The sequence below is a fragment of the Oculina patagonica genome, chromosome 1 (assembly GCF_052425735.1).
Source record: "Oculina patagonica isolate OP01 chromosome 1, crgOcupat, whole genome shotgun sequence".
Classification (NCBI taxonomy): domain Eukaryota; kingdom Metazoa; phylum Cnidaria; class Anthozoa; order Scleractinia; family Oculinidae; genus Oculina; species Oculina patagonica.
The window spans coordinates 109,885-133,397 of NC_135758.1; the positions used below are offsets into that span (position 1 = coordinate 109,885).

Here is a 23,513-nt window from a genome sequence, read left to right on the forward strand (position 1 = left end):
GCGTTGATCGTCAATTGCGACGACTTGCGTTCACTTTGGACGGGTTCAAACTGAAATGGCTTTTATTGCAGTTTGCATACATTTGAATGTAAACTTGCGGACTATTTGCAAATTACTTGCTCCACCGTTTGACCAGGCCTCAAGGTCGATACACCCTGCAACATTGCACGCAATCAATTGGTCTCAATAGAGCCGAGAAACACGCTGCAACTGCGCGCCACATTTTCACACGATCTTGCTACAAGCTCAACTATTTCACCCAACAGTGTTATGGCGGCAAGCAAGTTTTGATGTTTACAACAACGTAACCAAAATGGTGACGGTAGCCTGAACAAAAAGCTAACTAGAATAAACAGCATCTCTTTAGTGCTTTTGCTTTGAGAAGAAAAAATCGAAAAGAAAATCAAATCATTGTGTTTTGATTGGAGATAAAGGACAGAAAGCAAAAAAAATGGCTGGGAAATTAGTTGAAAGTAGTACTAGATTTCACTTTTACAACTTTGCGCGCAAATTTAGCCTAACGATTTCAGGAGTGAACACAAGGTGCAATTTAAAGTTCAAAATCACACTTGTTTTTTAACTGTGCAGCGCTGAATTATAAAATATTCTTTTCTCAAATTCGAAAAGCCATTGTCAGTCACAAACAAGTGTCACAAAATTGTGCAAGAAATTATCAAGGATTGCTTGATTCGGATTCATCCAATTTTTAATTGCTACGTGCGAAAATTTCAAAAGATGAGAAAATACATCTTGGCCGTCCAATCAACGGTACAGATTGTCTCCGAAGGGACAACATTTTCTAAGAATATAATGCCATGAATAAATTGCTCACATGGGTGTGACAGACTATATAAGATTCATTTTTCATGCGATTTACTGTTAAGTTTGTGTCGCTTGTCATTGCTGCTAGTTCGAATTGAAACCGTTCAAGATGGCCGAGGAAAGCGAAGTAGTTCTTGCCAAGCCGCTGCCTGTCAATTCCAGACCAGCAAAGCCAAAGAACCCGAAGTACACCGAAATGATAGAAGAAGCTATCAAGTTTTTCGACGAGAAAGGCGGCTCTTCTCGACAGGCCATAGCAAAGTACATCACAGGAAAGTACCTGGTCGGCGAGAAAGCAAAGCATCAGATCAAGCTTGCGCTGGTTAAAAGTGTTGCTAGCGGACGTCTCGTGCAAACCAAGGGAGTCGGCGCTTCGGGTTCATTCAAACTTTCGAAGGAGGTGAAAGAAGAGGCGAGAAAAGAGGAGAAAAAGAGACTAAAACGGGAAAGAAAAGCTTTAAAAGACAAGGAAAATGCTGCGCCTGAAAGTGACAGTGAGGCAAGCAAGTCTAAAGCAAAGAAATCAAAGAAAGAAGGCAAGGACAGCAGCGAAGATAAGGAGAAAAAGAAAAAGAAAGCGACGACAAAGAAAACCAAAGAGAAAGCTTCCAAGGAGTCCGGAGAGAAGAAATCTAAAACTAAATCGAAAAAGTCTAAAGACGAAGCAAACAGCGATGAAGGCGTGAAAGAAAAGAAGACTAAAAAGCCCGCGGTAAAAGCGAAGACGAGTAAGAAATCTTCTGCTGGAAAGAAAGCAAGCGGTGAAAAGAGCAAGGACCCAACGAAAGTTCCAAAGCCAAAGAAAACTGCGGAAGCGAAACCGAAAGCGAAAAAACAACTCGCTGCAAAGAACTAGAAAGTAAGAATTCAGAATTATTAGAACGTGTATTGTAAATAGTTAAATAGTTTTGCTTTTGTTTTTTGATTGCTATTCTAGTACGCCGGATCACACCAAACACTCAATGTAACTGTTATGTTTTCTTTGCATTTTAAATCGTTCAATCCAATTTTGAACGCTTCTCAGTTTTTATTCATTTTCTGTAGAAAAATATTTTGCTTTTCATTTTTAATGACTGTTTCATAGAACCGTTTGTTGTAAATAGTGTAGCGCCACCGAATTATCACATTTATCACAAAAGTTGTTAACAAAGATTAACATTTGTACTATAAAGATCAATTAATTCTCGAACGGTTCAATAAACACAAGTGTTTAAATTATTTGATTTTGTTTCTTCTATCAGGATTCTTCAACTCTCTATTTTTCACCGATTATGAACTATTTTGTCTTAACTTACTGCAAGTGTCATTCACAAGAGCAGCGCAGTGCAATTTTCCAACAAAAACAAAAATTAACTTTGAGACTTGCACCTTGAGCCTAAAGAAAACTTTCATTTGTGCAAAACAAGCTGGTTATCAAAAAACAGCAAAGAAGGCGTGCGAGATTTTCACGTGCTAAGGGTTCATGAATGTCTTGCTTACCTGACTGATTAATTTTTTTTTTCGCCCTTCCTTTGAAAAAAGACGAATAGCGAAGCGCGCAAGTGACGTCACTACTCAGACAAGACTCAGACAAACAAACCAAAATGGCGGACGGTTTTCCTGAAACACTTTCTTAAAAAGCCTGTGTTCTTAAAACACTTTCATGAAACGAAAACTTTGCCTAGATTCCTTCTATTTTTCTCAGAACACGCTGATGTTTTCTGCGTTTCGTGGGGGTTATATTCATTTGTATTCTACCAGTTATTATAAGACCTCTCGCGCTTCGCTATTCATCGTGCAGATTTCAGCAAAAGAAACAACATAGTCTAAACGGTAGCAAAACGATGTTTCTTTCTTGATGTTGGTGAGCGGAAGTCGGCTTGGCTTGGTTAATATATTTGTTTTGAAACGAAGTCCGTTAGCTTCTTTTAAAATATTAGATTGTCGGGTCAATTGCAAGCATGCCTGAAATTATATTACTAAAAGTCAAGTTTGCCGACATCAACTCTCCAGTAAAAAAAGAAGAAATATAATTTCTTTCTTTTGTTATATTATTTGTGGAACAAAGCATTAAGCCTGGTTCGCACCAGCAACATAACAGCATGGACATAACAACATAAAGAAAAATATATTTTTTATTGTGTCGATATGCTTATGTGAAGATGTTCCTGCTATACTAATAGCCTGGTTTTCACTACATATAGCAACGCAAGCACAAGCGCAAGAATAGCAGCTCTTATTTCACCGTGAAAACGGCTTCGATTCAAGCAAAGGCACAAGCGCATTGCAGTTTTATGCTTGTGCTTGTGCTTGCGGCAAGCACAAGAACAAGGATCAAATTTGTCCTTTTTGCGTGATTGCGCTTGTGCTTGCGTCGCTAGTGAAAACCAGGTTTACAGGGTCATGTAGCAGCTCTCTCTACTATTTCGTTTTGTTGTGTTGTTCCCACTGGTGACATAAAACATCAATGTAAGGGACCGGTCATTATTTAGAGAGGGAAGGGCAAATCGAGGGAGGCTATGTTCAAATTCTCCTGACCCTCACGTTTTGTAGAACACAGTTTTTGCTGACCCTCCCCATTCTTACCCACTCACTCCCTAATATGCGTGCATAAATTTATGCGGCGCCACTTTTCCCTGCATTGAACCCCCCCCCCCCCCCACCTAGGGAAAATTTGTTCGCTTATGCGAACTGTTACCATGCTTAAACAGCCTTAGCCTGCTAGGAACGATTTCCCGCACCGCAGAGCACCATACATTAAATATGCATACAAACTATAGCAAAGATATCGTTGACGTCGCTTATTGTTATTAATGTGCCAACCAGAAAACTATTGGCTGGCGAAACAAAGAGTTCTTTTGTTCAACTTGTTGGACATTTAAATAACAAAGACAATGTTTGTAAACAGATATCTTCCCTGTTCAGTACAACCTTTCACAGACAAACGACAGTCATGAACAGAAGGGGAGTTACAAAACTGTACGCAAAATAAATGTATGGTGCTCTGCGGGAATCTTGCCGTCTCCTCCCCCGTAAAAGTTTTGCGCGCAAAAATTATATTCTTTAGTACCCAACCTGATTCACGATTGAAGTTAACTATGTACGCCTATACGGACCTATTTCTTAATCTAGACACAGCAATTAGCATGAGAAAAGGAAAACTGAAAAAGATTCTGGTGGGTTCTGGAAGGTTCAATGACATCACAGAAAAATCGCCTCTGACGTGCCGAACGAAGTTATCTCTAAGAGCTCGCGGAGTCATTTCGAATCAATTTGACACAAATTCCATTAAAACTTGAAAGTCAAATTCATCAAGATCCGCAAAAATCTAGACTGAAAAAAAAAATTTGAAAGTAATTCTGAACAGCCCTGAAACGAACGGTCGAACAAGTCGCAGAAGATTAAAAGATGACGTCACAATCATAATAACGCGCCTCTTTAATGAAAGAACTAATACGTGACTCGCCCATGCGCATGAACGGAGACACACAGGCACATGAAAAAATTACTGGAAAAATACTGCAAAAGATTTCTGCGGCCAGAATAGAAAGCAGTTTAGCAATGGATAAACAGCATATTATTCCTATTGTAGAACAGAGAACATCGTATGTCGATGCCGAACATTCAACGGTAAGTATGTCAAGTATCTGGTTTGGTTTACTCTCCATATGCTTAAGCTTATATTGTGATATTTCAGATGCAAGTTAAACGCCCCAATCATGGTTTTTACGTTCATTTTCATATGTTAATGCGCCTTATAAAAAGCTGGGGCAATGTTCTCATAACCATTTTAACCATTTAACAATATCTTTATCCTAAAAAAAGGTGTAATTGTCGGCGTAAAATTGCACCGAAAAAAAAAATTAAGCTTACGCGAAAGTAAAATCTTGCATGTAAATTCAAAAGGAATAGCATTTATATTACAAGCGAAGAGTCTTTGAAACAAAACGGATAACGTTTATACATCATTAATCAGGTTTGCCTGGCCTGAAAGAACTGGCTTTCACTGGTTTTGATTGTAAGGTATAACACTAGTATCCATTTTTGCAACAATCAAGAAAGTGCGTAACAAATTCTACAGCTCTAAAGCCCTGGCCAAACGGTAACGCAAGTGGACACAAGTAGTTGCAAGTTGAACTTGCGTACAAACTTGCGTTGGGTGGCCAAACGGTCTCGCAAGTTTACTCGCAAGTGCACGCACGTTGTCAAAAAAGCCATTTAAATGCAACTGCGGGCGCTGCAATTCAGTATTTGAAGTAAGCAGCAAAACTTGCGTTGACTTGCGTTGGGTGGCCAAACGGTGAAAAACTTGCGTGCAAATTTGATCTCGACCAAAGTGAACGCAAGTCATCGCAAGTCAAGGCCAAACGGGGACGCAAGTAAACGCAAGTTTTCAACTTGCGTCCACTCGTGTTTCCGTTTGGCCAGGCTTTAAAGGCGATGTTATACGGGACAACTTGCAACAACGACTTTTTCGCGGAACAATGTTGCGCGAAAAATCGAACACCGTGTAAAATACCGGGATTGATTTTCCGCGCAACTCATTGACTCGGCAACAAGTTGCAAGGTTTTGAACACAAGTAAAAAACCTTGGGTTCAAAAAAGCTCGGTTGCGCTAAAAAGGACTAAATAATATTTTATTTTTTCAGCTTCGCCAGTATTTGCAGAGTTTTTCTTGTTCGTTTCTTTTTTGTATAATTGTCTTTCTTTTGCCGGTAACAAAATACCTGGTAATATGGTGGCATAGTTTAAAGCAATTGATCTTATCCCTTTGCATGCAAATCTTTCTTGTTCTTCCTTCTCTTTCTTTTCTAAGTAATCATCCATTCCATTGCTTTAACTAAACACCGGTTTACGTCATTCAATCGCTGAATAACGTATAATATGTATGTTGTCTAATTACTTGGCAACGTATAGTGCCTTGTATCCATGATGCAAAGAGTAACAGGTCACCTGCTGGTTTGAAGGGCAGCATAAATGTTAAAGAATTGAATGTACGGTGATTAGAGCTGCAAGAAAACTTCACTGTTTGAACGCATTCTGGCATGCCATTTAATCGTTGAAACGACAATATAGTGTGAACTAGAGATCCATTATGTCTAATACTTACCGTTAAAGGAAAATTAGGGTACGGAGTTCTGTCCTTTCGAGTTATAAATTTTACTCGAACCACTATTATGGATTTCATGGCATTACATTGAAACCAACCACAAATGGCTATGCGCAAAAAACTCAACCAAAATGGCCACTATTTGAATTCATTTTTCTAGCAAGTTTTCAGTTAAGGTTCCATTTCCGACAACATTTTTTAACATTGATTTCGGTTACGGTTTTTCCTACCTAAAGTTGCTGCGTCTTCCATTTTTGCATGCAGGATTTTCAGGTGGAAATCTCATCGTGTTCGTCAGACGATTTGTTGAATACGTGTCGCATCTGCAGAGATGAAACAGTTCGCGAATCACTGATCAGCCCGTGTCATTGTTCTGGAACACTTGGAAAGTGTCACGTGCACTGCCTGGAGGAGTGGCTTTCTAGAGCCAATAAGGACTCTTGTGAAATTTGCGGTCACGTGTATCACACCATGAGACGTCCAAGGTCTTTTAAAGAGGTTAGTTGAACACGAGTAACTGAAGGAGTTGAATAACCACGACTTTGAAGATTGTTGATGCCTTTGAGGCGTTTTCATTTAGTTTGATTGTCGGAGTCAAAACAGGTCCACATAGATACGGAGAAATTAAAATTGTTGGAAGAAAACGAGAGAGCGTACGTAAGTCGTGTCATCACGTTCAAACTCAAGGCAACATTTTTTAGATTTATATACTGGCTAATGCACGACTTGTGCTGACATCACTACATCTCCCAATAGTGCTTATGGCGGACCCAGTACAATAGGCAGTTTAGCGGAAAACAGCGCAAAGCGCCATACGCGGGCATCAGGGCAACGAGCAAAGTGTGGTTTGTCTCCCGCCCCGCGCTCGTGTATCGCGCTTTTCTCTTTATCTCGCTACACCTCCTGTTACGTAGGCTGCACTCCCAGGACTACATATACCACTGGTTTGTCAAGGAGAGTGCCAAGTCCCCTTTTCTAAACAGGCCCTGTACAAGTGCATTGAATCTCTCACTTTATTTTACAGTGGTTCATTAAAGGCCGAAGTCGTCATGAGCGGCGCTATCTATTGGGAGACTTGATCTGCTTGCTGATCCTCAGCCCATTGGTGATTGCGAGCTCGTATCTCTGCGCTAAAGGAGCCTGGCACTACATGATCCTGACCGATACATGGACTGGGGCGGGGTTGATTATTCTAAGCTTGTTTTTGTGGTGTATATATGGATTCTGGTTGATTGTAACGATACGCTTTCATCAAAAATGCTGGCTTGACTGGCGAGAGCGAAATCATGTAGTAAAACTCGTGAAAATTGATAGGTTCGATGATATAGAATTAGAAAGCCAAGGAAGCGATGCTTGTATGGAAACTACGGTGTAATCAGAACTGGTTACTTTCCCGAAAAACACCATTATCTTATAGGAACGCCATTTGTGTTACGTTCAACATTTCTGCGGTTAATAACCAGACTTGTTTTGTAAATAAATGAACAGGGAGAAGCCCAAGGGCTAAATAAACAATACTGTCTCAACTTTTCTGGCGTTTATGTTATTATCGAATGGCCGGATGTTTTGTCAGAAAGGTCCACTGTGCCCGGGCCACTGTGACGGAGGGGGAGGGGGCTTGTTTTAAAAATATGTGTGATCAGGAGACAGTTCAATAGCGGGAAATCTTCGATCGCCTTTTTTACTCACTAGGGGAGATACAAACCAAACTCAAAAGATTCCATAAATTTAAAAAAGATATAACACGTTTTTACTTAAGTTATCATGATTAAAATAAAAAGTATGATTTTGAATCCCTACTTTTGTTAAATGTTGGACAACACGCCCGGTTGAAACAAATCAAAAATCAGAATCGGCTAAATTAAAACCTTAATATAAAGACAGTCGGAAGACATTAGCATGTGGCATGTTAAGGCATTTTTTTTTATACAAATCTGATAGCAATATCCATATATTTTTAAAACATATGGATATAAAACATATGGATATTGCTATCAGATTTGTATATTAAATAGTGGCAAATCAGACTTGCCAGGCTCTTCTCGGTCTCTCAGCCGGTGAAGCCCAGGCACTAGTAAATAAAATCATTACCAGTCCTCATTGGTAATCAAACAAACATGGCTTCCAGGGTGATCAGTTCGCTTGTTGTACGGGCCGCCGTTTTGCCTCTTTATCGAAGAGCTGTGGTCAATTTACCTGTAAGTAGCTTGCAAAATGTGCGTAAATGGAATTTTGATTCTTTTGAGTTAACAAAAACGTGATTTATATTTTATTAATCACAGACAAGGAGTGGAATAACGACATCAGCCGCAGTGTGTCAGGTAAGTGACTTGCTAAATCGATCTTGTTTGTGTATAAATCTTGTTTTTCGTGTTATCTGCTTTTTATGGCGTGCAGTGTAAATTGTTCAGTGTATAGCTGCGTCATTTTAAGATTTTTCGGTTTCTTCGTTATAATTTCTGGGTAAATTAAGTTATGATATTTTTCGTACATGCAAGTTTGCATGTTTTCCGTCATGCATGGTTGCTCTTATGGATATGACGTGACATGGGGCCTGTTTATATGGAGGAAGGAAGAACCTTGCACTAGGGTCAACTTTTCTTTCAGCTTACTGCTTACATGCAGAATTGCATTAACAGTTTTGATACCAGAGCAGTTACTAAGGGCCTGATTACATGAGCTGGGCTGGCTCGGTTTGCCGAGATCTCAACAAGTCTATTAAACGCAACAAAAATCAACCCTCGCGATTACATGCTAACTGGGCTGAAAATTTTCCATGTAATCGCATTCACCGGGCCAGCCTGGCTAGACGGGCCAGCATCAAATTTCTCCTCCGAGCACAATATCCGTTGAAAAAATCAATATTCCTCCTTTTAAATAGGATGTAGAGGTAAAGTAACCCATCCAGCTGTATAAGTGCAAAAAATTAACCCCCAAATTGCCGAAAAAGGTGATCAAGATCATTAGTGCTAAAACCGGTCTGAAAGTCATCTTAGCAAACTGGGCCGGCCCGGCTAACCGGGCTCATGTAATGCCGGGCTGAACGTCATCTCGGCAAACCAAGCCAGCCCGGCTCATGTAATCAGGTCCTAAGTGATGGAAAGCAAGAGGGCGGCAGCAACACTTAGCACTGAACATTTAGTTTGGGCACTTCCCTGGGGAAGTATATTATTTTGGGTGGGGGTGTGCCGCTGGGACTCTGGAACCCTTACCCTATACCAGACCGAGACCATGTTAAGACCATGCCCCAGGGGCACTTCTCACTTAAGGCTTCTTGGAAATCTCCTATGTTTTTATTTATATTGATTTCTTGTTCTGTTTTGAAGGGTGTTCAAGAAAAACTATGGAAGCTTGGGAAATTGAATCATGTTGCAATTGCTGTTCCTGATTTGGGTAAATCACCAAAGCCAGACTGAGCCTGATTTTTAGTAAACATAGTTTTAAACTTTCAGTAAACAGATTTATGGCTAGAAAAAACATGACTTTTGTGAATTTATTGTTTATTGTAAGAGGAAGCTATCATATTGATATTGAATTTTAATTTGTGTGATTTTTTTCAGACCAAGCAAGTAAAATGTACAAGAATGTGTTAGGTGCAGATGTGAGTGACGTATTGGTGAGTCAAGATTTATTTTTGTATCATTGGTCCACAGAGGCATTGTTTGCTGAAGATTTAACAGCTTTTCTTTGTTGCTTTTTTTAGGATCTTCCAGAACATGGAGTTTCCACTGTTTTTGTGAACTTGGGGAACAGCAAACTTGAGGTACAATGAGATAATGTATTATCTAATACAGTTTTATACTATAGTTGGTGTTACACCACAGGCAACTCTCTGATAGATCTGACAACAAGCCTTGCAATAATTTACAGTATTATAAAAGGTAGACATACAGTACATTCCTAGTTTAAGTGATATTAAAAGAAAACAGAAAACAGATTTATGTTTCATTGTGTTTCTTCTCAGCTTTTACATCCCTTGGGAGAAAACAGCCCAATAGCTGGATTTCTAAAGAAAAAGGCAGATGGTGGAATTCATCACATCTGTATTGAGGTCAGACAATTAGTAAACATGGTTTTGTCTTGTGGGTGTTTCTCATTGGTTTTTGTTGCTGTTGTTGTTTTGTAGCATAACGAGGATGATAAGACAAGTAACAGTAGTCTATTGATGCATCAATAACCAGTTCTAATTGACAGACATTACCATCATGTACTAGGCTCTAAAACATTGTACTATTGTTAGAGTCCACAGGGAATTAGACGTTTTTTGATACATGCATGGAGAAAGCTAGAACTAGGGCATTTAAAAGTACTAATGTTTAATGTACTACCATATCTCAGGTTGACGACATAAAAGCAGCAATGAAAGATTTGAAAGAACATAATGTAAGAGCCTTAAGTCCAGAACCCAAGGTAAGGTCAGTTAAAAAACCTGATACGATACTGCATAACCCGCAACATACTTTGACTGTAGAACACAATTTTTTTTTTTTACCAAGCAGTTCAGCTTAGAATTTCTTTGTGACCACCTCCTTTTCCAATGAACCCAAAGAATTCTTTGGCTATCCCTTGTATTTTGACTCTTAATAGCAAAACAATATTTAAAAGATTATTGGAATAATACTGAAACCACTTGGACCTCCCTCCTCCTTAACTCTGTTGTCCCCCAATGCAATTAAATAATTTATACATCTGCTAATAGACACAACCCCTAGGTCGACACCTCTCACAAGTGGACACTTGGTCATGGCCCCAACCATGTACAAACACTACCTTTTTAACCTTCCATAAGCAGACACCTCTCTTAAGTAAGGGATGCCTTCTCAGGTCCCAAACCTGAATGTCTGCATATGACAGGGGCACTGTAATTGCAATGCAACTTTAGTTTGTTTGCCAAGGTTAGTGGTTATTGAATATTTTCCTCTCTGTTTTGACAGATCGGTGCTCACGGCAAACCAGTGGTGTTTTTGCACCCTAAAGATTGTGGTGGAGTGTTGGTGGAAATGGAAGAAGCATAAGATGCTGCAAGGAAATCCTAAAACTACAACATTTTATAATAGAACCTGAAAATCTGGATTTTTTTAACAGTAGTTAATGTTCAAAGCTACTCCAAAATTTTCTTTTTTAGGATTATTTATAGATTTTGCAGCAAAGACTTATACACAAAACAACATTAAATGGTAGAGTGCAACTTGACTTAAATAGTTTATCAGACTCATCCTGGATAAATGATTATTGATGATTATTTTATTGATTTATCAGCACCATTGCATTCTGCACTATCCTTTAAGTCTCTAAGTCTGGTTTCCCTCAGAGTGATATGCTAGTTTTACATTCATTTCATAGGGCTTAACGATCTGATAAGGTTTGAATTTCCCTGAACAGACTATAAAATTATGTCATAAAACTAAGTAACTGATTTGCAAAAAAATGGAAATTTTTAAGAAATGAACAGTATGAACTCTGAAATTATTTTGATCATGCATGAAAACTGTATTAAGTATTCCAAAACGATAGTTTTAATATAATTTATATATAAAGTTTGAATGCATGTACAACTAAATATGTAAGATCAGTACCATGATTTATCATGGCTTATGACCTCTGCCAACAAAGCTGGATAGTAAACTAATATTTCAATTGAATCTAGAAATGGCCCTTCGCATAGTATCTCACGTTAAGTTTAGCGTAGGAGTATATCCTGTAATTTAATGAAAGATGCTGTTGTTTGCAACTCAAGAAGCAAATCGAGGCCAGTTTTGTTATCAGTGGACTGTCAATAGGATTCCCCTAAATTTTGTAATTTACTTTCATTGTGATATTTTCTCAGTTCTGTGTTTATGTTAGTAGCTCTGAGTAGATCAGAGCTTTTGTCGTACATGTAAGGTAAAGTATTAGTATCAATAAAGTATTGTTATCAGTTAATGAATATTAAACTAATGATCTTGAAGTTATGAGGAGGAGTCGGCACGGCAGCTGGACTTCAAATCTAGAGTCTTCCAACGTTCTACCATAGTTGGTTCTACTTGCTGGAATTTTTGTTCAGCTATAATGAAGACAACTGGTCAGCCCTCCAGGGTGTTCCTTTGGTGGGAAACAGTTTTATTGTAAGATGTCATGTGACCTCAAAGTTGCCAGTGAGAACGCGTGCGGCTAGGAAAAAATTCCAACTTTAAAACAAATAGTGTTCACTTAGTGTCCTTGAATAACACAGCAGTGCTAAAGACATTTTATTTTTTACCGTATATTATAAAGGTCTCAAAGGCGGATCATTCTATTAGTGGGTGGCTCAGTTAAAGCTACTGATACATTTAGTTTGTAAAGGCTCTGCAATCAGACAATGTGCGAGACCTCACTGCATCACGTGTGCGGCGAACGCGCACGCGGTCGACATTTGGAGAATCCTATAGGTGTAGGAATAATAGAATTTGATATTCTAAAACAAGGTTGTATGCAACATGCCTAAGTAAGTGTACCCATAACGGATTCCTAAGGGTCTCCGTTGTAGCCTGATCCAAGCATTCGGTTACTACTGCTTGTGCGGCAGCGCAAAGAATGGTAAGTCAAAAAAAGACTCCTAAACCCCTCGCCATTTCTTCACTAACCGTTCTTCACGCGAACCCTGTGAAAGGTAATGTTTATACACAAATTACAACGCAGCAAACGTTGGTTAACCAGTTGTCAAAAAAAATTTCACATGTAACATGCCATTTTTGCAAGCTGCAATGCAACAAATGTTGCCGATTGCGAGTTGCAAGGAAAGTAGTATCTTCTACTTTTCGCATTTTTTTTTAAATGCACCAGCCAGTCAGAGTGCAGCGCTGCCTTGACTCGAAGATTTCAAGATGCTGATCTACACCTAGGTCTAGCCTCCTACGCAACAATGGAGAGCAAAAAACAGTGCAAGTTGCAGAGAGGGTGTCACACGCTCGAATTGTTTTCTCGCACGCGAACGCTGTGGGCGGGCGACGAGCCCGAAGAGCGTCTGCTATAACGTGAATTTTTTTGGCTACTGGTAATGCAAAATTCGTTGCGTTGCAAGCTGCAAGAAAAATTACAGCGGGCCTTCTCCTTATTTTTGGTAAAATACTTTTTTCCAATGACTCCACCCGCTAATAAAGTTTTGGGGGTACACACAATAATCGATCCCCCACCCCCCTCCTCTATAGCAAGGTTTGTATCCGACAAGCACGAGGGTCAGCGCGAGATTTCATGCAACTGGGCCAAGTCAAGGTCAAAACCGATAAGCCTTGGCTTTGTTTGGTTAGTGTTCAGAAAGAAAGGAACATTATTTTATTATTTGACAAGAATGCCAAGCTTTTGTGCCTGTTGTTTGAAGTCTTGAACAAATGTTTTAACTTTAATATCCTCGGATGACAGCCGGTATTCTTTAACTACGCACACAGATACCGGTAACTTTAAAAAGGGCTAGTCTATTTCTATTTTAAACAATTGTTTCAGCCTTCAAGAAACATATGTTTTAAGAAACATAATTAATTCGTCTTCTAATAATAATCACATTAATATTAGCCTTTTTGTCATGCCAAGCGCCAGAAACCTTCTTCAGTAGTACTTGAACTTTGATCATAATGCGATGTACTTACCCACAGCTTTTGACTACATTAGAAGAAGAGGGGAAAAAAAGCGATCATGTAATCTGTAATATATTTTGGCAACAAACAATGATCGCTGCAAAACAACAATATAAACACATCAGTATTTGTGTGCCGTTTCCCGTAGCAACAAATATAGTGACGCGACTTCCGGTGATCGAAATGATTTTCACGGCTTGGCGGTAATTTTGGCAAGAATAATTTGCTGGCCGGTTCGCCGCTATTTTCTACGGACCACGAGCAGTCTTATTGTTGTAAGCTGTAAATTCAATTTGACTAAATCACAAAGGTTAGTCAAGCTTAATATAGGTTTTTCATAGCGTGTTCTAAGTGAAATTACTTGATGTTGTCAGCGCCATATTTGAACTGGTGTCGATCCCTTGGATCATTTGCTTTGTTTATTCGTTGAACGCAGCTGGTATTTTGTGAACTGAAATCTACTTTTCTGATCAAGATTTTGCTGTTTTTTTTTTCAGCAAACAAAGAAGACGTTGCAAGAGAAATATGTACCTTTTATCTGTTGTTTGGTGAATATTAATGCTGTTTTAAGCCGATAATTGTGAAACTTTCTGTATTAAGTCTTATATCATGGATCGAACATGATATGCAAACTCAGTGGATGGAAAATTTCTCTCCGGACAATATTAATCTGGCACTTGAAGTGAATGGAGAGACAATTTACTTCTCTCGGACCACGTAATGAAACGGAAAGGTTATTATATCGATCAAGATAGCATCTACAGTTGACAAAAGCTGTTCTGTAAAGCAAACCGGTTAAAAAACTAATTGAAGCACGCATTTCACGAAGCACGGAAGCAAGCCGGGACGCAAGGGAAGACTTTGCAAGAGTTCTCGATGTGTGGAGCGTTTCGAGGACACAATCAAAACAGGATTGCCCCCATCACAGATCTAACATCTGAAAGAATTGAAATCCGTAAAGGCCGTTGGTTGAGAGTTGTACACTACAAGCCTCGCTTGTCACGATCTGATAGTGGATTTAGCCGCGAAGATATTCAGTCGAATCGTTCTGTACATTCTGCGACTTCTGCGGTTTCTAGAACAAGTGATCCAGATTATAAGAGGATTATTGTCATATTTTTCATTCACGGAGTTGGTGGAAGCGCTGATCTTTGGTACGAACAACTACAGTACTTTTGCAAAGCAGGATACGAAGTAGTCGCGCCTGATCTGCTGGGACATGGGCAAAGTTCGGCCCCAAATAATCCTGCAGATTATGAATTTTCGGAACTAACGTACGATTTGATTTATTTATTTGATCGCTATCATAAGAAGAGGAACGTGCTGGTTGGACATTCATATGGGTACGTCTGGTCATTTTCTCCGTCTTGTAGTACATGTATTATGGTGTCCTGTATGGTGTATGTATATGTAACATTCCTTTTCCCCTGTAAAGACATGGACCCCCGGCAACGGTAAGGGTGGGGGGAGGAGGGAGGTTGGATCCCCCGGCTATTTATATATATTTCAGAGATAAGGGAGATACCCCTGGATTCGTCACTGGTTCCCTGATATCATATGTAAGTGTCCTCGAAAACTGCTTGCCTGTATTCATTAATAAGCTTTCTCAACTGATATTGTGCAGATCCTGGAAATATCCATACCCACCCTGAGGAAGGTCATTGGAAATTCCGAAGGAGGAGCGGGGGGTAGGGAGGGGGGTGGAGTGAATCCTGCTTTCCACCCTCTCCTTACCCCCTCCCCCAACTGTCAGAGCAAACTGACAAAATGCCAGGAGCAGGAGTTATCACCAACACTGAAAGGCCATTTCAGGCTTAGAACAGATCAACTTTATTTTACTTGTTATCTGTTTACAGGGCATCATTTTGTGCAGTAATTGCATGTGAGCGTGCACGACTGGTGTCCAAGATGGTTCTTATAGCTGGTGGAGGTCCTGTGCCCCTTGTGGGTGTTACATCTTGTGACATGTTTTGTTTACCAACACCTTTGCTGTCATGTATCAAGCCTGTGTTTCTGTCTGTTTATGAAAGGTCAGCTCTCAATTGCTGTATGTTTTACTTATTATGCCATGTCCAAATAATTGTGCTGGAAAAAAGCTAATATATCACTTGCCATAAAATTCTAACTGCCAGTGAGCAGTTAGAATAATTGTTTTGTTATATTTGGTCTAAAAAGGGTTACAAAAATAACTAACTAGGTAAATTTGACTGTTTTAAGTGTTGCAATGGAAACTAACTTGGACATTTTAAGGGTTGTATTTTGTTAATAACATAAGATAGTGATCGATACAAGTTTTTCTAAAAGTGCCTCTGTAAGCTTACCATGCTAATGTGCTGAAATGCTGTTTTCTACAGGAGAGCGTATAACAGTCAGAAGGCAAGATCAATGAAGAAGAAGGTCAAAGCTTTTAGTGCTCCACCATTTGTATTGAAAGCTGTAATGGCTGGCCAGGTTGGTGCAAGCCTGCAAATAATTTTTGTCTACAGGCAGGTCATTTGTCAGGCCAGGACAAGTTTGACCGGACAAGAAGCCAGCGGCGGACATAAATAATTGATACTGTTAGAGATTAAATATTAGAGAGAGTAATCTATTGATGTACATTCAATTTGTAGTCTGCAATTGTCCCTTTAAAAAAACAACCAAACTTACTTGATTAAATAAATAATTAATTAAAATCAGTTCATTAAATCATTAATTAATTAATTACTTTTAAATTAGTTTAATAAATAAATCTTTCAAAGTCATTTTTAAATAATGAATTTAACCTGTAATGTCAGAAATAAAAGGGTTAGGTCTTTAGCTTGGATCTTTGTAATACCTATAAGCAGTAGTCCATATGAAAGAAAGACAAAAATCCCATGTTTCTTAAGTTAAACTGGTTAAAAAAACATAGAAAAACACTGTCCTATTTCCTTCTGTCCTTGTGATAATTTCCTTGACAATCTTTTCCAATTTATGACTTTTCATGTATGCTATATGAAGCACAAGAATCGAGAAGACTTTTTGTTCATACAACATGACATAGGAGGAAACTGCTGTCTGTATTAAATTATGCAGGCACGGGTGAAATTGTACGCGTGGAACACGATCGAAGACAACAACGTTTTGACTTCACAGAAGGTGTGAATTGATCCATTTTGCCTTGTAAACTTTAATTCAACACAAGAAATGAAAGAGAGAAAGGAAATTTATTGTGTTATCATCGCTGAGGTCTGCAGTTGAAACCGGAAAAGGAAGATATTTTTTCATTGACTGTACCGTCAGAATGTCCGACCACGCCAAGCTTTTGCCGGTCAAAATGCGAAATTTACCGGACAATTGTCCGATGACCGGCGCTATTTTGCAGGCTTGTTGGTGAATCTCATCTTTTGGGTAATTAACTGCGCTGCGCAGTTCTTGCTCTGCATGGGGTTTATTATTATTTTTTGTTTTGTCGTTGACCTGTACCAAACCTCCACTCGGTCAGGCTCATGTCTCGCGATGTTTAGAAGCTACAAATCAGTAACAAATTGAAACATTTTCTTATTTTTTGTCTTTACAAAGAATATTTAGTGTGAAATATTCGATTTTGAAGCGTTTTATTCAAAGGAAATTCTAAATTTTCATGCGTCGAAAGAAAAATATATTTCAGCGGGCCAGAATCTGTGAATAAATACCATTACGTTGGTGTAAAAGAATGTGCTGACATGACAAGTTTCACTTTCGATCGGCTAGACCTCGAGTCACATAATTTTTTAAAGCTATTATCAGCTACCTTTCAAATCTTTGCGAATCCATTAATCTTTACTTACAAAATTCAGTGTGAAGTATTTTGAAGCGTTTGAATCGAAGAAAATACTAAAATTTCACGCTTTAAATAAATACGCTTTAGCAGGCAAGAATTTACATTTATTTACATTACGTTTGTGTCCTGGAATGTGCTGGCGTTAACAAATTTTTACCTTTACAAGGCACTGATCGGCAAGAATCACGCAATGCTCTGAAAGGTTTAAATCTGCTACAAACGGAAACTAAACAAATCCTCTGGTCTAAACTTAGCATGTTAAGTGTGAAATATTCGACTTTTCAGCGTTATTTATTTTTGGAGCTGTGTCATCTATAGGATTTCTGAAATCTGATGGAAAACCACTGAGACAAACATGCCCTGACTTGCAAGGGCTACGTCATTTGTACATTAATTCCCCGGGGAATTCCCATTCAGCAAAACGCAGGTCTAGTGTTCTTCTCAAATTTGATTAAATTATTTGCTCCAATATTCCATTTTCGGAGCTGGTTATTCAATCTTTAAACGGTAATTCAAGACAACACTGGATGCTGATTTAAAAGATTTTTTTGTTTCACGGATCACGATCGTGGGAATTAAATTTGGCCACCACTAGCACATAAGAAGAATGTTTAATTTCGGATGGAACTAGTCAACCATGAAATGTCACGCAAGGTGTTTTCTTACCATCTTGTTTGTCAGTCGCAACATTGTTCGACGCAGGTAAAGGGGATAAGATGAGGGGGGTGCATTTTTTGTTCCCCCCACATGGCTCCCCTAAAGTGCTCACGAGACCAGCGCAGTTGTAAGCTCTAAGAGCTCTTGTTAATGTTAGATGTGTTCATCATCATCATCATAAACTTTATTTAATCTCAAATTTCAGAGTAGCTTGACAAGCTAATATTTCTGAGAACAAAACATTTGATAACGAAAAATTAAAAATAGAAAGTGCTATAAAATTTTACACATTTACAAATTGACTTAAATTAACTAATTATAAAATTGCCATTTACATGTTTCATGCCATTTACATGTTTAATTATAAACTGGGTATGTGGTTTCATTTAAAGTGGTAGGACACTGAAAAATGGTATATTTTGGGGTCAAAAAAGGCTTGACCCATGCCAAGATTGTCTCCTTTAGGGGTAAAATTCAATTTTTCTCATGAGCATCCCCGCCCCTTTCAAATGGGAATCCCTTCCCCCCTCCCCCAGGCCTCAGTACTCAAACCAACAAACAGTGGACACAAAATTTGTTGAAATAAAAATATTAATTTCAGTAACAAATACAAAAACAAGGTATTTATCTGAAATGTGTCTGCCTGCAGTCACCTCTCGTCCTCTTATCCAGCAGTTAAATGTAAAGTCTACTTCTTGATGTACAATATGTCAGTGCTTTCTTATAATATATCATGATATTTATGAATATCTTGCTCAATGTGATGACCATGACTTGTTTTGCAGGTATGGGAAGAGGGTGATGAAAGTTATCACCAGGAGCTGATGGTCCCTGCATTGTTGATTTACGGTGCTCAAGACAAATTTGTAACTCTTGAGGAAGAGCAGTGGATGCAGGAGGTCAGTGAATTAACAAAGGTTAACATTTTCACTTCATCTTCATTTGCCAACCAAGGCAGACACAGGAGTTCCTTGTCACTGTGACAGTACTATGTTCTTTATGTATGAGGCTGGTTTTCTGCTTTCAGGTTGTTTTCCCCTCCCTCCCTCCCTACCCCGTTTCCTCCTGTTAAAAAGGTGTACCTCGCTAGAATGCAGAATACGCCATGGCAAAATGCCGAAAACACGCCCTGGGCTTACTTTTCTGTGCAAATGTTCTTTTCAGGTGGGCCTATTTTTGGGGAGGGCTCATATGTGGGGAGGGAGACTTATTTTAGGAAGTGGTTTTTGAGTCTGAGATTTTTTTTCTAGGTGATATACAGTTCATTGTTCTGAGTTATTTGTTGTTTTGTAGGTGATATACAGTTCATTGTTCTGAGTTATTTGTTGTTTTGTAGGTGATATACAGTTCATTGTTCTGAGTTATTTGTTGTTTTGTAGGTGATATACAGTTCATCGTTGGAGGTTATTCAAGATGCAGGACATATGGTCATGGTAGAATCTCCTGCAAGGTCAGAATTAAAATGCTTCTTCTAATACACACTGTAATGCCCTTTTTTGCATGTTCAATGAATGCTGTCTTACCACCATGCCAGGAGGGGGGGACTTAGGTTAAAAAGTGATGAGGATGGGTGAGGCACTTATAAATTACCTCCAAAAGTTCTTCTGAGCCAAAAATAGACACAGAAAACCCACCCAAAAAATACCAAGCCTTATTTTAAACCAAAGAAAGAAACATACAAACAAACTACTGAAATAAATCATAATTTCAAACAACACATTGGTCTACAAATGAAACCAGTGCTTGGGAGAATATTAGGCTGAGATTTAACAGTAATTTATTTTCAAATGACTGACAACAAATTAAAGTATTTTTATGTCTGATTTTATTTATATACTTTTTTGCATTATAGGGTAAACTGGTTAATCCACAATTTTCTACAGCGTGATCCCACCACTCGATCACTACATGGACAGTCATGTGATCTTTCCTCAAAAGGATCTCTTCACGTTGCATCAAACAGTGATGGAACTAATACTCGAAATGAAGCTGAGCCTCTCCAGACAGTCTCAGAATGTTTTCATGAAGAGACCAGGAGGCATTCAAGTGGAATGATTTTAGAACCTTTGGATGAGAGCTTGAGGGATGTCAGAAGAAGCTCCCGATCATCTCTCAGTGTGCCAGGATCAGCAAGAAGGTTCTCTGCAGATGATGTTGAAGAAGTTATAGCATCAACACCAAGAAGCTCAGAAATATGTTTGAAAATACCACAAGTTGACGACACTGGTAAAAATGCTCCGCCTGCAGATACTGGAGATAATGTTATTCAAGCTTCAGCAAGTGATATTCATGATTCAGATAGTTCATCAAAGAGTGAAAGAAAGACAAATGGAAATGTCAATGCATTAGTGACTAGCTCATTATCTCCAAGTTTAGGAGCAGTTCATTTTATGAGACCTTTAGCAGGTGTGGCATGGACAAAGAATAATACCAATGCCAGAGCAAAGAGCCGATCCTCTCTAAGATCATTTCTACGACCAAAGGTGCAGGAAACTGGCTCAAAAAGTGTACCATCAAGTCCAGCTAGCAGTAGATCTGCTAAGTTTTAACTTTTTTTTCAATTATTATAATTACAAACGATCATTTTGATGTGAGAATGAAATTAGCTCACACTTTAATGCACTATCAATTCAAGATAGCAGTAGATCTGCTACATTGTAACATTACAAATTTTTTAAATTAATTAAGATTATAAAGTGAGAATGAAATTGGCGCAAGAAGTGTCCCATCAAGCCCTGTTGCACAATTTTAACCAAATGTTTTAGTTATTGGTTGAGACACGTTTCCCCTGTTGCCCTTCAGACCTACACTAAAACATGTAGGTCAGGAGTGTTTAATTTGCAGCGGAAGTCAATCATCACCTGAAGTGATGTGTGCATCTTAATAATATTATTATTGTCTCATACCCCTGTATAAAGGAGCAATCAGAATGTAAATAGCATGGTCGTATTTTTCCATTGTCAGTAATAAGCATTTAACTCTGGAAACATGGGAAAGGACGCTTTATTAATGTCTTATTGTAATGTTATTATAAATAATTATTATAATTATTATTGGAATATTATTATTATTAAATGCAAATAATATTTATTAAAATTTTACACCTTATCATCTTTTGACATGCTACTTGTATCTTGAACCTGAATGAATGAGAAAGCTTTAATCTTTCATATACCTGTCAAAGCATTAAAAAGGTACCCCTTTTGGGCACAGCCTCTCTGTATAGGCCAACATAGGAAGTACCCCACCACCCCCCGGGCTTAAATTTAAGAATTGGTAAATGTGTTGCGTGTATATATTTTTTTAGTTTGGGATACATGAGAGCCTGAGAGAAGTGTAACAGTTGTTTGAGGCATAGCCATAAGAGCAACTCTTGACTAGCTTCTTGAGTGCTCTCCAAATTCTCAAGTGCTTCCATTAGTCAACAGACCTGAGGCTAAAAGCATGAAAAAATTTAGTGAAATCCTGATTTCTTGAAACCTCAATTCCTTGAACTCCCAGTAATTGAAACCAAGTTTCTCAAACTCCGATTTCTCAAACCAAATGAATTTTCATGTCCCTTAGTGGTTAGAAAAATCTAAATTCCTTTAGCACAGGGTTTGTATGGGTCATGGAAACCCTGGAAAGTCGTGGAATTTTAGAATTTCATTTTCTAGGCCTGGAAAGTCATTGAATTTAAGTGTGGGTCATGAAAAGTCATGGAAAATGGTATTGATTGTACAAAATAAATTAGGCAGGTTATTTTTTGTGAAGAAAAGGGTAAAAACGTACCCGAAATCAAGATTATTTTGAAAATTTCCAAGAAAAAAACTGTCAAATTTAGGTCATGGAAAACTTTGAAAAGTCATGGAAAAGGCCATGGAAAGTCATGAAATTTCAAAAGCTCAAAAGAGTACGAACCCTGTAGCAGTTACTTTTCGGTTTTTCCTTCCTGTCTGACTTTATCACACTAACAAGTTTAACTTTTGCAAAATATTCCTTTATTTAACTCATAATATTCCAGATAATACAAACCATGATCATCTCAAATGAAGGTCTGACAAAGTAAAATTATATACAGGTTTTGAAAAATATTATACATTACAGTCAACTCTCTCTTAACGGATACCTGGTGTTGGTTCCGTCCCTGCCGTTTTTCAGTCATTTAAACTGTAACTAAACTCCCTATAAGACAGACACCTCACTAAGATGGACAGTTGGAGCCTGTCCCATTGGTGTCCGTTTTAGAGAGAGTTGACTGTATAATAAAAATCACTTTGTTTTTTAAAAAAATAAATTGCTTTACTGTATTTAGCACTGGTGCACTGTTTATAAATAAATATTGTAAATCAAATAGGAACTTGTTAAAAATCCCAACCGGCAGGAGGCTGACCAGTTGGCTATTTACAAAGCAAGGGAGGAGGATTTGGCTTATTAATTATTTTTATTGCAAATTGATGAATGTTTTCCTAAAATAGTGGTTACCACCCTGCTTTAAAACAATAATTATTACACATTCTACAATGCCTATGGCATCTGTTTCAATTGCATAATTTAATTTTTGTTTGACAGATGTCAAGTCTACCTGTACTGTAGGTTACTTGACTGCTATTACTGTTACAGTATCTTTACTTGCCTGTACACACTGCCAGCACATTCTCTTTAGAACGGTTATAATTCACTGACACATTGCACTCCTGATAAAACAGGAGAGAAATATGGCTGTCTGTCTCAATCTTATTCAGTTGAAGTGGGTGGCCTTTAATTTCTCAAATGTTTAATCTAAAGATTGTTGTTCTTGTCTAACTAACTTTTGTTACCGGTAAATGTTGGTATATATTTCATGTTCTTTTTAACAATTGACTATTCTGGAATACTAAAGGAAACATGCCTTACTAATGATAACATTACACATTCAACATGCACAGCAAGCCTTGTTTATGCGAAGTTATTCTCAACTCTATGCCACCTTCATGTGCCTTTCACGTGAGTTAATTCTTTTTATCTCTACTGCTATAAGTGTGCATTTATGATAAAATATATAAGCTTACACTTTTATAGTAAGGCTTAGTTGTGAAATTAGCCAGTTAGATGTAAACTAGCATGCAGTACAGCTGCCTGTCCATGCTCTGGCCACTCAATGCAGTGTGGTGTAAACATGCATGAGAGCTATTGCATAATTATATTCATTGAAAATTCATGATGTCACTTTTGGTTGCTAAAGCTCCCTACTTTTTACAAGAAGTACATCTTAGTTCTTACTTTGCTTTGATGGAAGCACGGGGGTTACAGGCACGAATTTATTCGCCTTTAGCTCTACTGCTGATGATCACTACAGCATATTCCACCAATACAATGTTGTGTACCTTTCACAGGTTTACTCTGTGACGACATTCCTTTCTTGCAACAATGTGCAACAAAAGGAAGGAGCTAGCTATATAATGGTACATGAATTACAACAGCTTGATCCTTTCTTTATCCTGACACTATACAGCAAAGTGTAAGCATCCTCAGATGTCACTGAAGACAGATCGCCATAGCGATTTTCCACAATGTATTTGCATTCCATACAGAGCCAGTCTTTTTCTTGGGC

At 38.3% G+C, this 23,513-nt stretch overlaps 4 protein-coding genes across 4 annotated transcripts; all 4 read left to right on the forward strand.

Moving 5' to 3' along the window:
• Positions 1 to 676: 676 nt before the first annotated feature.
• Positions 677 to 1,982, forward strand: LOC144647743 (uncharacterized). Its single transcript, XM_078507423.1, has one exon. It carries the CDS (start codon positions 932 to 934, stop codon positions 1,676 to 1,678), a length of 747 nt encoding a protein of 248 aa, XP_078363549.1. The 5' UTR covers positions 677 to 931; the 3' UTR covers positions 1,679 to 1,982.
• Positions 1,983 to 4,243: 2,261 nt separating this feature from the next.
• LOC144647751 (E3 ubiquitin-protein ligase MARCHF3-like) lies at positions 4,244 to 7,441 on the forward strand. The gene is made up of 3 exons (XM_078507435.1): positions 4,244 to 4,431; positions 6,176 to 6,409; positions 6,936 to 7,441. Exons 1-3 carry the CDS (start codon positions 4,270 to 4,272, stop codon positions 7,284 to 7,286), a joined length of 747 nt encoding a protein of 248 aa, XP_078363561.1. The 5' UTR covers positions 4,244 to 4,269; the 3' UTR covers positions 7,287 to 7,441.
• A 566-nt stretch (positions 7,442 to 8,007) lies between these two features.
• On the forward strand, positions 8,008 to 11,833 carry LOC144651457 (ethylmalonyl-CoA/methylmalonyl-CoA epimerase-like). The gene is made up of 8 exons (XM_078511400.1): positions 8,008 to 8,109; positions 8,194 to 8,232; positions 9,238 to 9,304; positions 9,472 to 9,527; positions 9,615 to 9,674; positions 9,876 to 9,962; positions 10,250 to 10,321; positions 10,846 to 11,833. The coding sequence occupies exons 1-8, from the start codon at positions 8,029 to 8,031 to the stop codon at positions 10,924 to 10,926; spliced, it is 543 nt and encodes a 180-aa protein (XP_078367526.1). The 5' UTR covers positions 8,008 to 8,028; the 3' UTR covers positions 10,927 to 11,833.
• A 1,706-nt stretch (positions 11,834 to 13,539) lies between these two features.
• LOC144651467 (uncharacterized) lies at positions 13,540 to 21,804 on the forward strand. The gene is made up of 7 exons (XM_078511411.1): positions 13,540 to 13,810; positions 13,998 to 14,843; positions 15,357 to 15,530; positions 15,855 to 15,951; positions 18,727 to 18,840; positions 19,321 to 19,391; positions 19,794 to 21,804. The coding sequence occupies exons 2-7, from the start codon at positions 14,377 to 14,379 to the stop codon at positions 20,488 to 20,490; spliced, it is 1,620 nt and encodes a 539-aa protein (XP_078367537.1). The 5' UTR covers positions 13,540 to 13,810; positions 13,998 to 14,376; the 3' UTR covers positions 20,491 to 21,804.
• Positions 21,805 to 23,513: the final 1,709 nt, after the last annotated feature.